Source organism: Sabethes cyaneus, chromosome 1 (genome assembly GCF_943734655.1).
Source record: "Sabethes cyaneus chromosome 1, idSabCyanKW18_F2, whole genome shotgun sequence".
Classification (NCBI taxonomy): domain Eukaryota; kingdom Metazoa; phylum Arthropoda; class Insecta; order Diptera; family Culicidae; genus Sabethes; species Sabethes cyaneus.
In genome coordinates, this window is record NC_071353.1 from 172234926 (window position 1) to 172252372 (window position 17447).

Here is a 17447-nt window from a genome sequence, read left to right on the forward strand (position 1 = left end):
TAAAGAGGGAGGGGTCTCGATTTACCATAGAATAAATTCTTGTCACCGAAAACACCCACATGCCAAATTTGGTTCTATTTGCTTGATTAGTTCTCGAGTTATGAGGAAATTTGTATTTCATTTGTATAGGAGCCCCCCCTCCTAAAGTGGGGAGAGGTTCTTATTCATCATAGAAAACATTCTTGCCTCCAAAAACACCTACATGCCAAATTTGGTTCCATTTGCTGGATTAGCTCTCGAGTTATAAGGAAATTTGTATTTCGTTTGTATAGGAGCCCCCCTCCCCCTCTTAAAGTGGGGAGGGGTCCCAATTCATCATAGAAAAAAAATTTGTCTTCAAAAACACACACATGCCAAATTTGGTTCCATTTGCTTGATTAGTTCTCGAGTTATGAGGAAATTGGTATTTCATTTGTACAGGAGCCCCCCCTCTTAAAGTGAGGAGGGGTCCTAATTCAACATAGAAAATTTTCTTGCCCTCGAAAACCTTTACATGCCAAATTTGGTTCCATTTGCTTGATTAGTTCTCGAGTTATGAGGAAATTTGTATGGAAACCCCCCCTCTTAAAGGGGAGAGGAGTTATAATTCCCCTTATAAAGAGGGGAGGGGTCTCAAATTACCCTAGAATAAATTCTTGTCACCGAAAACACCCACATGCCAAATTTGGTTCTATTTGCTTGATTAGTTCTCGAGTTATGCAGAAATTTGTGTTTCATTTGTATGGGAGCCCCCCCTCTTAGTGGGGGGAGGGGTCTCTAACCATCACTAAAACCTTTCCTGGCCCCAAAAACCTCTACATGCAAATTTTCACGCCGATTGGTTCAGTAGTTTTTGATTCTATAAGGAACACAGGACAGACAGACAGACAGACAGACAGACAGACAGACAGAAATCCTTCTTTATAGGTATAGATGTACAAATGCATTGCTAGGAATGGTCATTATCCCGCTTGCAGCTATGTTAATCAAAAATAATTATAATAATGCGATAAAACAAAAGATTATCTCAATTACACAAAGTGATTGTTCATATTATAATAATAGTAACCATATATGGAGTGGGAAAGTCCATTGCAAGCAACAAATGGCTTATGGAGCTTAGTTTGTGGCTTGCAATTCTTATAGTATTTTTACAATCCTGAGTCGTCTATGGGGTTTTCTTAATATCTCAGAAATATCGATGAATTTGGATGCGGTTTTTGTTGAGCTACTTACTAAGAATAAAATACGATCGAAATACTGATTTAAAATAACCAGAATATGATTCAAAATTTGATCAAAAATGTGGTCCAAATCTGATGAAAATATGGGCCAAAATCTAGTCCGGTATCTGATGTAGCTCCAAGAGCTGGTTCAGGTCCAGAATGTGTTCCAGGTTCACAATCTGATCCGAAATCTGAACAACAATAAGGACCAAAATGTGATGAAAAATTTGATCTGGTTGCTGGTTTGAAATCTAATTAAAACTTGGATAAAAACCTGCTCTTGGTCTAAAATCTGATCAAAAATGTGGTCCAAAATATTCAAAATTTGATAAAAATGTGGTCCACAATATAGGTCCAAAATACGGTCCAGGTTCAGAATATGGTTCAAAACTTGACTCAAAATCTGCTCAAAACGAGGGAGTGCCATAATATCATGTTACGGCTCTGAACGTACATTCCGCTTCACCGTATCCCAGTGAACCACCAGCCTCACGGGCAGCTGATTTCCCACAATTTTTTGACTCGAGAATAAGCTAAGCAGGAAAACGATGTGAGGATGGGCGTGCGCGAGTGTGTGGGTAGCAGAATGTCTGCACACAGCACCAGCGGCTGTTTCTTTTACGCCTGCGTGTGCGGCGTAAGCGTTGAATGCTATGTTTCTCATACCTCTTTCACGTGTGAGTAGACGATTCGTAACATTGATGCTTGGGTACAAGTTGCTTCCGCTACGTGAGCGTTCACTTCCGATACTTCTTTGGGACCCTCAATCGAAAGCAACCTCCGCTTTTTTTTGGTGAAGTTACCACCAGCAAGCCACTGCAATCCAACAGGAGTGTTAGATGTTGGCGGAGTCAAATTCTTAGTACTGATTGGGAAGTGCTCTTCCCCATAACTCGCACTCCATCACAGCCACCCTCTCAGGGATCTCCAACAGTTATGAACATTTGTCCAATACGGGTACAGGGATTATTTAGGGTTCAGCTCTCCATGTTCGCTGCAGATCGGACAAGATCTGTGTTATCATCCTGTTGGCAACATTGCATCCCAAGTAACATTTTGGGTTTTATCACACTCTTATGATGGCATTTGTTCTCATCTCTACACATTTCCTTGACTATATCATCTGCGTTTAGAAATGGCAGCTCACGTCGCGCAGACTCAAATCTTGGGCAGACGAAAACTACATGCTCTGGTGTTTCCTCCTCATTGCCGCACTCGGGACACAGTAAAACCTGTCCGGTTTTATCCACTGACCATCGATGCACCATCCATCGATGCTTATATCACCGCCTTCAGTGACTCGTTCAGTATTCCGTCAGAACATTCTTCGTCTTTAGACTACTGACTTTATTTTTTTCATCACCACATGGTAGGCACTGAATCCACTCCTGGAAACAGGATTTCTTGCTGTGCGTAACCTCTTTGTGGAGCGCTCGGGTGATACCAGAGGTTTCGCAGATGACTTCGACGTTATTACTAGAAACTTAGCCATGGGGGAAGAATGAGGCTAAGTGGATTGGACTGCAAATCAAAATGCCGAAAACCAATTGCCTTCTCGGGACCACAGTGTCCAAAATCGGTTGGCTACCCACAACAGAAAATGGTTAGGTAATCGTTACACTTTATATAAGAGAAATTTTGATTAAGGGTTTACCAATGTTCTCAGCAGCTTCCGCTAGCAAATTTTCAGTTTTGGAAAATATTGTTCGACAGTCTGCACGGGGCGCTCCCATGGTCCGCCCATATGTGGTGAAGAGGCGGGAGGGATGAAATTGCAAGGGGTAATCACAAATGTAATTACAAATGGACCGAAATAGCCCAGCCCAAATAGGTGAACGGACAACCGTGAACAGTTAACCCTACTTACACAGTTGTTATTAAGTTTTCATGGCTAATGCATGTATTACAAATTACTTTACATGGACTCCGCTCGCATGACCAATTTTTCCGTCATTTTTATTCAATTTGACTGTTATTTATATGCCATTTTTGTATTTTTTTATTTAACCGCACAGACAGAGACGACAGCTAAACACACAATCTGTTTAGCATGGTTTCCTTTTACAAAAAACGTAACAAATCCCCTCCCCCGCCCATCTCAACAAGTCGAAGATTCTTTACAACGTTTAAGCCTATACCAATTTGATGTTTGTGCTTGTGAAGTACTACTAGTACCCTAGAACTTACAAACAGTCCAGAACAGTGTTGCCAGGAAATGGGCTGGGGCTAGGTTATTGTTAAGTGAGGTAAAGCTCGATGTCTGGCACACTAGTGATGATGTCCATAACGTGGTACGGTGTGAGACTTTAATCCGCCAAAATCCTCACTGTCCCTGGGCAGAAGTCCCCCCAGGACCGCTCATGGTGACTACTAGAGGCTATGCGTTGCTTCAATAATGGCGCTCCCGTTACCTACGGAGACTATAGATTACAGAGGCGACAAGGCACTCAAAAACCGCTAAATTTTGCCACAAAGCCGACGATTTCCACCTCTCTAGGCAGTTTCAGTGTTAGTACGCCGTTCTACATAGCATTCCAGAGCGATGGACCGAGGAGTGAGCCATGTGGATCTCCTGCAGTAACCCTAATCGTTCTTAACGTCAATCGTAATTACGACGCAGTGCCGAATTCCTCCTCTCTTCTGGTTAGTTACCTTCTCAGCTCTTTCGATCACTGCACACTTTCCTTTCCTGAACACAAATTGCCTCTCTGACAATCCATGTTCACTCTCCGTTTATTTTGTAAGCCGGTTTGGAGCAATCCTCTCCAACAGTTTACCGATTGTGTCCAGCAGACAGATGGGTCGTTAAGCTGCTGGATCTCTTGGCGACTTTCCTAGTTTTGGTAAAAGTACTAAATTCTGTATCTTCCATGGCTCTGGAAAATAGCCTTCCTCAAGATATTTTTATAGAACCATTCTGCACATATCTGGAAATGCCTGTAATGCCCTGTTTCAGCGCTACATTGGGGGTTCCATCTGGGCCAGGCGCTTTCTTAGCTTTCATACCTCTCGGGGCAGCTTCGAATTCCTCGTTGAAGACTCGTCTTTTATCGGTGTCAACTCCCTCAACCGTACGGACAAGGTGGCCAGGTCGTCATGTTGTGCTGCAGAAAAAGTCCTTTAATAAACCCCAGGGGTTTAGCATCGGCGTCTCCATATACATAATTCCTTACAATAGTTGGATTTGCTTTGCATTATTGCTCGTTTCAGTGCAGCCTTGTCCACCCGGTGTACTATTCTCCATGCTTCTCCTCCCTCAGAGGTATTCTTTCCGTGCTGAAAGCTTCTTCTGGTCCTAAGGCATTCAACTCGAAGCTCCGCAAAGTGCGTCATTTCACCAGTAAACAGGGGTCCGTCTGGTTCTAGGCTCCCATTTTCTAGGGCTAGGGCTAGGACTCGATTTAATCCACCTATTGGTGAAAGGAACCTTTGTTGTACCATCGCATTTGTCATTTGAGTTAATAGCGGGGTCACATTCTGGGGTTTGGTTTAAGTTAGAAACTGACCGTTTTCCTGGATGTATTCGGAACGTTCCCAGAACATGTCCGGCTGTGGCCAATGTAATCCTGGACACTTTATATGACGACAAATGAACTGCTTTTGCAATTTCGAGTACTTAAAGATGTCACAAGTTTTATTTTAGTTCAATTCAGAAATTGATCCCCGATCCGGAACGTTCCCGGACGTGTTCAGACGTGGTCGATGATGTCTTGAACATTTTATACGACTACCAATGGTCTAGTTATGCACTTTCGAGTACTTGGAGGTGTCGCAGGTGCTTCTACGTTCAAGTTTCATATATTCCGGACCTTGTTCCGGACATATCTTCGGAACCGTACATCCGATCCAAATTCTGTGCGATAGAATTCTTATAGGCCGTTTCCGTTTGTTAGTTATTGCAGTCAAATCGGTTCAAGCATTTCCAAAAAGCGAATGTTTATTGTTATATTTTCACTACTGAGACTGTTATGCATTTATTTGTAAACTTGTGACTGACATAGTTTGATATTTTTTTCAAAACTTTGAAAACAAACATAACATTACTGTATAAAATATTGCTCTCTCCCAAAACATTTGCGGTATTAAGAGCTTTTATTTGATACTAAAAGTGTTGAAATCGGTTGAGCGGTTCCGGAGAAAATCATGTCACGTAATTTTTACATTTTTGCTTATAACTTTTAAACGAAATGGCGAACCGTCAAAAGAATTCAATAGTGATCTACAAGGTGATAACACCTTTCAAATAAGTATAATAGCGAACGAATCGGTTCAGTCATCTCCGAGAAACTGCAATAAGCAACCGAGGTGTATGTTGTGCAAGGAAAACAACGACTACGTGATGGAAGGCTTTAAATGCCCGGTGTGTCAGAAGGCAAAGGCAGGCCTACAATAATGGAGGTGATTCAAATCAACCTCAATCACTGCGACACTGCGCAGCAACTGCTGTGGCAGTCGACAACTGAAACGAAGTGCGACGTTGCAATCATAGCGGAGCCCGTGTCGAATTTCCTCCGATAACGGTAACTGGATAGCAGACAGAGCAGGAATGGCTGCGATATTGGTGACGGGCCGATATCCCATCCAGGAAGTGATTACAAGCCGATACGAGGGTTTCGTGGTCGCCAGATGGATGCTGGAACAGTTCCGTCGCATGCTGGACGAACTAACTGGATAGCTTATTGGACGGAGACCGATCGTCATAGGAGGTGACTTCAACGCCTGGGCAACCGAATGGGGAAGCATATGCACGAACGCCAGAGGAGCCAGCCTACTTGAAGCACTGGCAACGCTCAAAGTAGAGCTGAGCAACGCTAAAACAACCAGCACCTTCCGCAGAGATGACCGAGAATCTATCATCGACGTCACCTTCTGCAGCCCGTCGCTGGGAACCGACATTAACTGGAGAGTGTGCGAAGAGTTCACGTACAGTGACCACCAAGCTATACGGTACACTATTAGCCAACGGAATCCCGTGGCAGCACAGACAGGAAGAATTCACGAGCGGCAGTGGAAAATGGATGCAAGGACCTCTTTGTCGAGGCACTACGACCACATAGCGAAGCCCAGAATTGTAATGCTGATGAGCTGACCGAAGCGCTAACGAGAGCATGCGACACAACCATGCCGAGGAAGGTGGAGCCTAGAAACCGACGGCGTCCGGTCTACTGGTGGAATGAGTCACTCAGCGCACTACACGCTAACTGCAAAAGAGCTAGAAAGCGCTTCCAGAGAGCAAGAAGTACAGAGACTAGAGAGGAAAGAAGAAGTTGCCAAGGCCGCACTGAAATACGCGATTAAGCAGAGCAAGACAAACTCCTTTAAGGAGCTTCGTAGAGAAGTCGATTCCAACCCTTGGGGCGATGCATACCGAGTAGTGATGGCAAAGACCAGGGGCCCAGCAGTGCCAGCCAAAGGATGCCCAGATAAGCTAAAATGCATAATTGACGGCCTCTTCCCGAAACACGAGCCAACGTCCTGGCTCCCTACCTACTACCGGGCGCTAGAGGATGAGAACACCGACGAGAGAAGGATCTCCAATGACCAAACTAGTCAGAATCGCGAAAGACCTGAAGATGAAGAAGGCGCCGGGCCCGGATGGGAGCCCCAACGCAGCTCTTAAGGAGGCAATTCATGCATTCCCGGATATGTTCCGCACGGTGACGTAAAACTGCCTAAACGAGGGACACTTTCTAGACAAGTGGAGAATCCAGAAGTTGGTACTGTTGCCGAAACCAGGAAAACCGCTAGAAAGGATTATCCTGAACAGGCTATCCATATACACGGAGGGCGAGTACGGACTGACGCAAAGGCAGTTTGGGTTCCGGAAGGGAAGGTCGTCCACGCTAGATGCGATCTGGACTGTCGTCGAGACAGCAGAGAAGGCGTCCAAGCAGAAACGCAGAGGAAACCGCTACTGCGCAGTGGTCACTATCGACGTTAAGAATGCATTCAACAGCGCCAGCTGGGAAGCCATCGCTGCAGCGGTTCATAGAATGAGAGTCCCCGACTATCTGTGTCGAGTCCTGAAGAACTACTTCACGAAACGGGTGCTAGTATACCGGACGAACTTCGGAAAGGAAACGGCCGTGATCACGGCGGGCGTTCCACAAGGGTCAATACTCGGTCCATCTCTATTTCTACGCATGTGAAAAAGCAGCGAAAGCCATCAGTGCACTTTGGACCACGCAGTAGCAAGAGGCGCCTCTTGCCTCTTAGCCAGTGTATCATCGCCGATACTGCGGTATGGCGAACCAGCCTGGGTTACAGCGCTCCAAACCCAGCGCATTCAACCCAGCGCAACAGAGCAAAGCTGAGAAGTACGGCCCGACTCATGACCATTCGAGTCGGAAGCGCATATAGGACTATCTCATCAAAAGCTGCGTGTGTAATGCGTAATCTCATCAGGAGCTGCGTGGCTAAGTGGCAACAGGAGTGGAACATGACACAGAAAGGTGTATGAACCCACAGGCTCATATCGACTCTCTCGGTTTTGGTAAATGGGAAGCACGGGGAGGTGAACTTTTACCTAACGCAGTTCCTGTCTGGTCATGGTTACTTCAGGCAATACCTTTACCGGTTCTGGCACGCCAGGTCGCCCTTATACCCGGAATGTGGGAACGTGGAAGAAACAGCATCACGACAGGACAGGACAGTGGTTTTTGACTGTCCCAGATTTGCCGCATGGCGGGAGGAATTGCCGTCCGGTCTTAACGTCGGAAACATGGTGGAGGAAATGTGTCGCAACGAGAGCATTTGGAATGCCGTCAATAGCTCAATCGCACGCATCATGTCGGATCTGCAGCGTAAGTGGAGAGCGGAACAGCGAGGTAGCATCGTCTGTTAAGTTTCTGAGGATGAAACAAACGTCTCTGAGCCGCATATGACGCCCCAAAGCAACACGATCCGGAGCGCGTTAAAACCCTAAACTGGATGCATATGTGTGGGGATGGGAATTATCCCGAAATAGTCCCAATACTCAGATCGGTCCTTGTTCAAATAGGCATAGCTAAGAAACCCTGCGAGGGTGGCTGTGACGGAGTGCGCGTCATGTTGGAGGGCACTTCCTAATGAGGGCAAATGACCAGCAACGTTAGCCTGCGTTGATAACTGCAAAGTGCATGAGCACGGTATCCCCTCGATATGCCTGAAGGAGTAACGCTAGAAAGCGTGATAAATGGATAAGTACAAGAGCACAGCCTCCCCCTGAAGTAATACTTCATTGTGGTACCGGGGGATCCAGGCAGAGCACAAGGATGAGGTTTTGATGAGCGAAAGTCCCACACAACGTCCGGATTGGCTACGGATAAGACCTTTAGTTTTCCGAAACCTTGTGAAAAAAAACACACACACACACACTCGCCTCGGATCAACTTCGTGTTTTACGACCAATTTCTAAACCTAACAAAGGTACAAATGTTGTGATTACTCTAATGCTATGCTTTCTGACCAGTTTTCAATTAAATTCAAACGAACTGCACTGATATTTTATTGCGATTTTGCCAACATAACCATTTTAAGGGTTGGCAATAAAACCCAAATTGTGGGATTAGAAATTTGCGGTATGTTTGATTTGTCAAAAAGAAAGCTCTTGGTTGCAAAATTACAATTAAGCAAATCGTCAGCGTTATGCATCTACCCCCTTTTTAGAATGGCATAGCAACGCGCGCCGGTTCCTCTGGTAGTTTATAAATTATTCTGAGATAATCATAGTGCACATTTTATTGACATTAAAAGTCGTATTTCACACATTGTGCAATAGTCAATCATCGCTGTGACAGCGAGCGTCGGTTTCGTATGTTTATTAAAGGATATTTATCGGCAGCGCCGCTTACTTCGATCGAACTGAACCAGCCAAACTAGATTGACATCGGTTCATCGTTCTCCTTCTTCACCACTGCACTGCCACAATCGATGAGAAATCACACACTAAATCCACTCGTAATTTGCCATTTATGACTAATCGTCTGCGACGCCAAAAGCGTGGACCGCCAATGCGCGAAGTGAAAGAAAGTACGGGCGCAGTGCCATGATTTGCGTGACCGCCCGAATTGACCCCAGGGCCGCGGTGCGGCCAGCCACCAGCGCAGTGCTTGATGGTAAATCACTAACTGAGATTAGTTCCAATGGCCAAAAGCCAAACAAACGTTTTATCTAACCAACGCGAACTCTCTACGAGTCCTAGAGGAGATTGTTCCACCGTGATATGTGTGACTGTGCAAATGTTTGCCTTTTTTACTCTACATAGGTACTTAATTCGTTTCCAACACGGGCGCACTAGCTAATTGGATAAAATTAACATTCAGCAGCCGGGCAAAACAAAAACAAAAACACGAACGAAAAAAATTGAAGAAACCTAGCGGAACCGCTGGCCGGCTGCGCCGGTCCGGTCAGCATGGGCGCCTGGTGCGACCAAAATAAAAACCTGGTTGAAACCGAAAGTGAGAGTGTTTTCGATCGTTCGTTTTTTGTTGGCCGGTCATTCGACCGCACCGGCAAGAAGTGGCGGAAAAATGGGTTCGTTCATTGACCCACATTCGGTGGCGGCGGCGGCGGAGTCCGCCGCCGATCGATGAGCTGAGCGTTGTTGGTTTGTTTTGTTTACACAATTTCCGAGGCAGCTGCGGCTTCAGTCAGCCCCCTGCAGGAGAAGGGAAAGTCCGGATTCGGTAATCGACGGACGGATGGTGAATTAAATAATGGGTGAAAGGCGATTGACCTTCACGGTTCGGCGGCGCTGCCGCCGTTGTCATTTTAATCGTTTTAACGTAGTGAATAACGGTGTACTTACGTTGGCAAGGACGGTCAGGTGGTACATGGCCTGCTTCTCGAAGTCCAGCGGACCCAGCAGGAAGATGGTTCCTTCCGTCATGTCCGTGGACACAATTTTCTGTCGGATGGCAAACAGTGGTGAACCCTGAAATTAAAAGAAAAAAAAGCACGAGTTTGAATCAATAACTGTCGCTGATGGGATGGGATGGGAACAGTCGCTTACCCAAAGCTCCAAATAGACCGGCTTTTGCAGGAGCGGATTCCGGTTTGCCAGCACGTAGTCCAGTTCGGTGCCTTTTTTGGCGTCCTGTGGCAGAGAGAGAAAGAGAGATGAAAAGTGATCGTTAATTTAGCACTAATTGCCCGGGTTTTATGCGTTTGATCGAACACGACAAGAAGGATTAGATTAACGACGTGTTTGTTCTGGCGAGCAAATCAAAGTTACCGGCGCGTTTTACCGCCTGCTATATGCTCTATGTGGTTGATTAATGGCGACCGGGAGACTAAGCAACCATTGAAGTGTCGAGTTACCGTCGTTGTCGTCGCCATCGTCGGAAGATGGGATTTTATTTAGAAAAAAAGGGTTGCAACTTTGTCACAAACTGGAGTAGACCGACTTCGTCGGATGCAAATTCATGCAACCTTCGCGAGGGGATGAATGAAGCACAGAGCTTGGACCCGCGTGTGTGTGTGTGTGTTGAGGTTCTGTTTAGTTCGGAACATGACAGTACCATTAACTTCAACATAGTCCGGTGAAGAAGAAGCATGACGGCGATGACAGACGCATAACCGCAGAGAAAATGTATGGAAAAGCTCATATAAAATATGCCCATAACTATATTCTACTAACATCAGCGCTTACATTAGCTGTCAGCGCGGCCAGTTGGGTTGCATCTTCAAACGGACGGCTCTGGAGCCTTGTAAGGAAGTCCAGGAAATTGCTCGCGTGGTTAATTTATTACGCAAACGACCACATCATCAATTTGCTGCCGGTTTTCTCCTGCTCCTTTCGGTCGACACGATCAAGGTGACACACATTCGGTTTTACTAGCCACAAGTACTGACTGACTGACCACCATCGGTAGTAGTTTCAGTGCAGTTATAGGTTAGGTTCGGTTGAGTTGCGAGAAAAATGCTGTAACTGTCCCGTTGCTGTCGCTGGGTACTTGCTGCTGTACTTGCTGTAGTAGTAGGCTATAGGCTTAGGCAACGCGTGACGTATTTGCCCTGGAAGCTGAACCCCTTGCTATTAAGTTTGCTATTAACCCGAATGCGGCGCGCTCGCAAGCGCTTCCCGAGACGGAACCGAATGAAACGAAACGGGACAAAACGGGATTATTTCTGCCTCATGACTAAAAGCGGTGCGGACGTGTGCTGCCTACCGAAAGGTTCGAGACGAAGTCATTTTTCTGTAACGAATTTTAGGGCTCGCGTAACGTTCCCACGGCTAAACTTCAACCCTGCCCCCCCTCGCTATTTAACATATGTTCGATGATGTTGCAATAAATTTTCTCTTTATGTCGCGCGGCGACCGGCAAGCCGGTCTCCTCCAAAACATGCTTTTTTTGTAGCAAAAATGGACATCACGTTCGCGGTTCCGTGCGAAAGAGTGTGTGAGAGAGAGAGAAAAAGGGTGGCCTCAAAAGTCCTCGTGACACATTTCGAGCGACCCTTTTTCTTTCCTCCTAGCAGAGGATCGATCCGCGCGCTGGTCATGTGTCTTACGAATTTTGCGCTATCACTTCCGCGTTCTTCGTCTTCGTCTTCGGCGATCGGATGGTCGGATCGGTCAAGCGCGGCGCAAGGGCAACTAAATTATACTCGATAACCCATTTATCATAGACCACTGGTTGCTGTCGCTGTGCGCGCCTACTGCGCCAAACATAGTTCTCCTCTTTTCCTTACTTTTTCCTTGTGCTTCGTTTTCGTTTCGCCATAGCAGGCCTCGGCACGGAAAAGCGGACCGTCCCGTCCCGGTTATTGCGAAGGAACGCCCGAGGCGATGATGGGCTTTGTTCTATTCATTATGATTATTATTTATTTGCAATTGTCCGTGAGATATGTACACCTTTGGATGTTGGTTGGTTGGGGTGGACGTGGACGTGGACGGAGTGGCCGGCCGCGAGCGGCCGAAGCCACCTTCCCGGCGAAGACCCGCAACCGTGGAGAATCGTGTCGTCCGGTACCGTTAGGCTCGTTCGTTCGTTCAGGAGTCGGTCGATTGGGCAGCTGCGCTGCAGCACATTAGACACACAATCGCGATCATGGGATCTGGCGGGCCTTTTTAAGATCTTGTCTTGTTGGTTTGTTGGTTGGTTGCTTGCTTGCTTGCTTGCCGTGCACTCGGGTTCTTTTTTTTACTCAAGACTTGATCCATGTGAGGTGAAGCAGAGCGGAAATCGGTCGGTCTGCCGGGTCCGCATGGTTAATCGATCATGAGAGTTTGGCAGGGGGACCCGATTGGAAACGCATCTTTCTCGTTTTTTTTCCGCGGTCTCGATTCCGATTCCTTTTGCTTGAATGTTGAACAAAGTGTTAACAAGCCCATTTTTACTCCCGCCCAGCTCAGCACAGCCGGAAAGAACCGGCTTTTGGGCTCGTGTCGAGAAGACGCAGCAGCAGCAGCAGCAGCGGGGATTAACTACGATCTTTGCTCGCTGTGTGCAAAAACTGTGTCATGATTCTCCATCGGGATGCAGTTTTTCAGGTTGGCCGTGCGTGGGGAGCCTCCTGGGGGAGCGAGAAGACCGACGTTGATAGTCTTTGGCTGCACATCGGTAATAGGCCGTCGTGATATTCCCCGTACGGTTGTTGGATTGAGCGACGTAAACGGTTTGAAGATGATAAAACGCTTCATCCGGTCTTAAATAGAAACTCAAAAACATTGCTTTGGGCACATTTAACAACATGTATTAACCACCGTTGAAATAATAATAATTCTGTGAAGATTTTATTCCGCTTTTATATCAATCGTGTCCCCTTTTCGAAAATGATGCCTATACGGGGAAGGGGTACGTTCACGAGTTTGCTTCACTAATTTGACAGCAAGCTCAGATCGAAGCAATCATTGCGTGCGGGCGTCGGGTGTCGGGCGTCGCCATTGTTTTCGCTGTCGGTTGTTTACCTAAAACTTTGGATCTTTTCGTTCATATAATTTTTCTAAAACTTCATTTTCTGAAACCGGTAGCTTTCGTCACATTTGATTATGCAAACTAAAACTTAAAAGTACTGCCTTTTAAGCCTTTCCAGCACCGGCGGAAACCGCCAACGTGTGGGACGGATATTGTGCCGAGGAGATTGAATTTCCGACTCGCTTATATTACTTACTAGGTAGCAGCATTGAAAAATTATTACCTTTAGCAAGGTTTTTTACGATCAGAAAAGGCTTTAAAAGGGCACAAAACTGTGGCAATAAAAATAACGATAGTTCATGTGTGTTCATACTGTGAGCAGCACTCAGTAGGGTCACACTTTTTACGCGAACAATCGCGAGGAAAGTATGCGGCTTCGAACCATAGGGAAGTCAGTTTTGCGTTTGTGGCAAAAGAATAGCCCCAATAAATCAACCTAGATTCCGGGTTAAAGTCCATAAAAATGATAACAGAACTGAGCACGGGAGAAATACAGTACTCATTGACCACTCATTTTACAATAGGCTTTGATGAAAATGCATTTGAAATCGAAATTAATTGCTTTTCCTTCGGCAGAAAGTGTAAAAATCGTCCTGTAACGATCAAATTTGTTCAAGAAAGTGGAAAGCTGCTGTAACAAAAGCTTTATGATGCACTCAAGTTGGTTGGAAACAATGTAACAAGAAGGATAAACCTTACGTACAATGCAAGATTTCCGTATTTTTATAAGGCTGCCCGAACATTATCACTGGAACTAGTATTTTGATCTATTTTACGCATTCCGTATTCCGCATTTCCCTTTTTTATTCGCAATATCGTTATTAAGTGAGCGAACTGTTCATTATCCGTGTTTTAGGATCAGTGTTTTTTCATTCATTTTTCTCTCATGGTTGAACTACTTTTACTACTTATCTCCTGGTCAAGAAATACGGAAACTAGTTATAATGTACCCTTGAACAAGAGGCTTCATTACACATATCAAAGCCAGTTTCAGCCGTATAACTAGCACCGGCAAGAGGCATCTTCACAGATAAATGCATTATTCATTAAATCCATTATGAAGAAGTAAATGGAGCATCCTGACGGAAACGACACTTGGCTTAAAGAGCTTGATTTCAGCGGGATTTGAACCCACGGCCACTCCTTGACAGACTGAAGCATTTGACCTAATTACGGGAATAGGACCAAGTGTGGGGATAGTAGGGTGATTCCAACTCCTAAGAGCAAACACCGAATATGTGGTATATAGTATAGATATATAAGCGATATAATAAAAACCATTAATTAAGATTTCACTTTAGCTCGTAAGTACTTCTTTTGTTCGAATGCACATGGAATCTGCTGGTCATTCTCCTGGCAGATCGACTATTGTTATCAGTGCATGATCGATTGATCGACGAAACCGATCGTACATTTTGCATGGTAGTACGTTCGTGGTAGCGCCGCGTCAACGAGGGGCTCGTCACGACATTCCCCCGCCCGTGAACCTTGGTGGTTGACTGAGCTCTCCAGGTGTTCGTTCCTAGGTTCACCTTTCTCCACGTCGAGCACCGCCAGCTTGACTGCCGGCCGTCGAAGAATACCGGTAGCAGTTCGAACTGTGGCTTGTCGCACCCGACCATCTCGTCCAGGAAATACTTTCTCCACACGTCCTCTGATCCACTGGTCCCTTGCCGTACCACCCACTACCAACACGAGATCGCCCACTTCCAAATCCTTCACCTTGTCGAACCATTTACACCGCCGATTGATCACTGGAAGATATTCTTTAATCCAACGGTGCCAAAATTCAGTTGTGATGTACTGCGCCAATCTCCAATTGCTTCGCAGCGTTGCAGGTTTATCAACCTTCGCGGTGATAAAGGGCTTTGCACCCGTGGAACTTCCCAACAAAAAATGGTTGGGCGTAAGCGCCTCTTGGTCGGCCGATTCCAGTGGCACGTAGGTAAGCGGCCTAGAATTAACCATTACTTCCGCTTCGTAAACAATAGTCGCCAGCGTTTCGTCGTCTGGTCGCCGAGGAGCATCCAGGGCTGTCCCCATCGCCGATTTCACCGATCGGACAAGTCTTTCCCATACTCCGCCCATATGCGGAGCGGCAGGTGGATTAAATGTCCATTTTGTCAGCGCACTGGTAAACGTCGATGCCAAAGCGTTTTCTCGAGATACGATAGCTTTTAATTCGTTACTGGCCCCAACGAAACACGTCCCGTTATCGGAGATAAATTCAGCAGGTGTTCCGCGGCGGTAAGTAAAACGTTGTATCGCCATGATACACGAGTCTGTAGACAGGCTATGCACTATTTCCATGTGAACAGCGCGAATTGGGAGGCAGGTAAACAAAGCCACCCACCGCTTCACTTGACTCCTGCCTGCTCGTACTGTAACAGGCCCAAAATAATCCAGTCCCACGGACGTGACTGGTCTCACAAACGGCTGCATTCGATATGCTGGAAGTGGTGCCATTGGAGGTGGTCTTGGTCTCGCTCGCATAACACGGCAGTATGCACAGTTCTGCATTACCTTGTAGATTAGCGATCGCAGTTGGGCACTTTCAAATCGTTGGCGCATCTCGTTGAGGACTGTCTCTCGATTGGCGTGGTGGTAACGGCAGTGGTACCAGTCTGTAATGAGAAAGGTTATCAGATGGTTCTTGGGAAGGATCGTTGGGAACTTAGCTTCGGACGGTGCAAATGGAGCAGCACCGATTCTGCCTCGCATTCGCAGGACCCCTTCGTTTTCCAGGAACGGCCACAATTTGTAAATGGGACTATTTTTTGCAACTACCGCATGGCGTTTCTCTGGTGGTCCCTGTGTCTTCTTCAGCATGCTTATTTCGTCAGGGTATGCTTCAGCTTGTGCAAGTTTCCACAGCATCGCTTCTGCATCTCTCAGTTCCGATTGGTCAAGAGGTTCGAGGTTGAGTGCCTCTTTGCGAACCTTTCGTCGTAGATTACCGGTGTAGCGGATTACATAGGCTATCGTCCTGTTTAGGAAACCCCAGCGCCTGAAGCGAGTGAGGTCAATCACCGGTGTTGGAACCCAATGAGAGAGACATCTCGAGCGAAGTTCCTCCTCTGTGGTTACAGTTTGACGTTGGGGCCAACCTGCCTCCTACTCGTACAGAAATGCGGGGCCTCTCATCCAGACGCTATCTGGACGAAAATCGGGGCCCTTTTTCCACTTAGTGGCCTCGTCCGCAGGGTTCAATTTAGTCGGCACCCATCTCCGCTCGGTTTGATGACTCAGACTGAGAATTTCTCCAATTCGGAAGGCGACAAATTTGTTATATCGATGATGTTCCGATTGAATCCAAGCTAAAACGGTGCTTGAATCGCTCCAGAAATATCGCTGGTGAATTTGCAGGGTATGGTTACTGGCAATAGATTCTGCAAGACGAACGCCAATAACCGCGGCTTTCAGTTCGAGCCTAGGAACGGTTAAGGGTTTTACGGGAGCAACTTTAGATTTCGCAGCAACCAGAGACACTTCGAATCCCGAAGGGGTTATTAGACGGAAATAGGCTATGCAGCAGTACGCCACCTCGCTGGCGTCAACAAATACATGAAGCTGCAGTTGATAGTCGCTAGAAAAATGATTGAAGTAGCATCGAGGTATGCGAAAACTACCCAATTGTGGAAAGAGGTCCGTCCACTGCCGCCATCGAATCGTTAGATCGTCGTTAATGGCGTCATCCCAGTCGGTTCCTGAAGCCCAAATTTGCTGGATGAGAACTTTTCCGTGAATGGTGAAGAACGAGAGGAATCCGAGAGGGTCGAATAGGCTCATAACAACCTTCAGGACTTCTCGAACATGTACCCAGTTCACTCCGGAGAATCGGCAGTAGATCGTTGCGCATTGCGCAGGCGTAGGCGAATTCATCGTCTCTCGAAATCCACTTCATCCCGAGAACTGATTCGGAAGATTCGCCTCTTTCAAGCTGGAGGGATTTAGACTCCTTGACGGAGGATTCCCCGATTCCTTGCAAAACTTCTGTAGAGTTGGAAAGGAAGTTTCTTATTTCGAAACCTCCGTACGAATGAATGCTTTTAACTTGGTTTACGACTGTTACCGCTTCGTCAGTGGTTTGAAAACTATCCAGGTAGTCGTCCACATAATGGTTTTCCTTGATGGCTGATACAGCGCGAGGGAACCGATCCGCAAACTCCGAGGCATTCAGGTTCTTTACGTACTGGGCGGACGCTGGCGAACAAGTAGAACCAAACGTTGCGACGTCCATTATATAGACCTGTGGCTTTTCGGAGGAACTTGAGCAATACAAAAAACGTTGGGACTGGCGATCTTGTTCCCGGATTTTGATTTGGTGGAACATTTCCCGTAT

At 46.5% G+C, this 17447-nt stretch overlaps 1 protein-coding gene across 1 annotated transcript in view; it reads right to left on the minus strand.

The window, feature by feature from the left end:
- The window catches only part of LOC128733129 (cadherin-86C), a 61691-nt gene that overhangs the window by 34892 nt on the left and 9352 nt on the right, over positions 1-17447 (minus strand). The window contains exons 3-4 of the mRNA XM_053826755.1: positions 10198-10281; positions 9994-10119 (exon numbers count right to left, since the gene is read on the minus strand). Of these exons, the coding sequence (XP_053682730.1) occupies positions 9994-10119; positions 10198-10281 (210 nt within the window). The remainder of the gene's footprint in view (positions 1-9993; positions 10120-10197; positions 10282-17447) is intronic.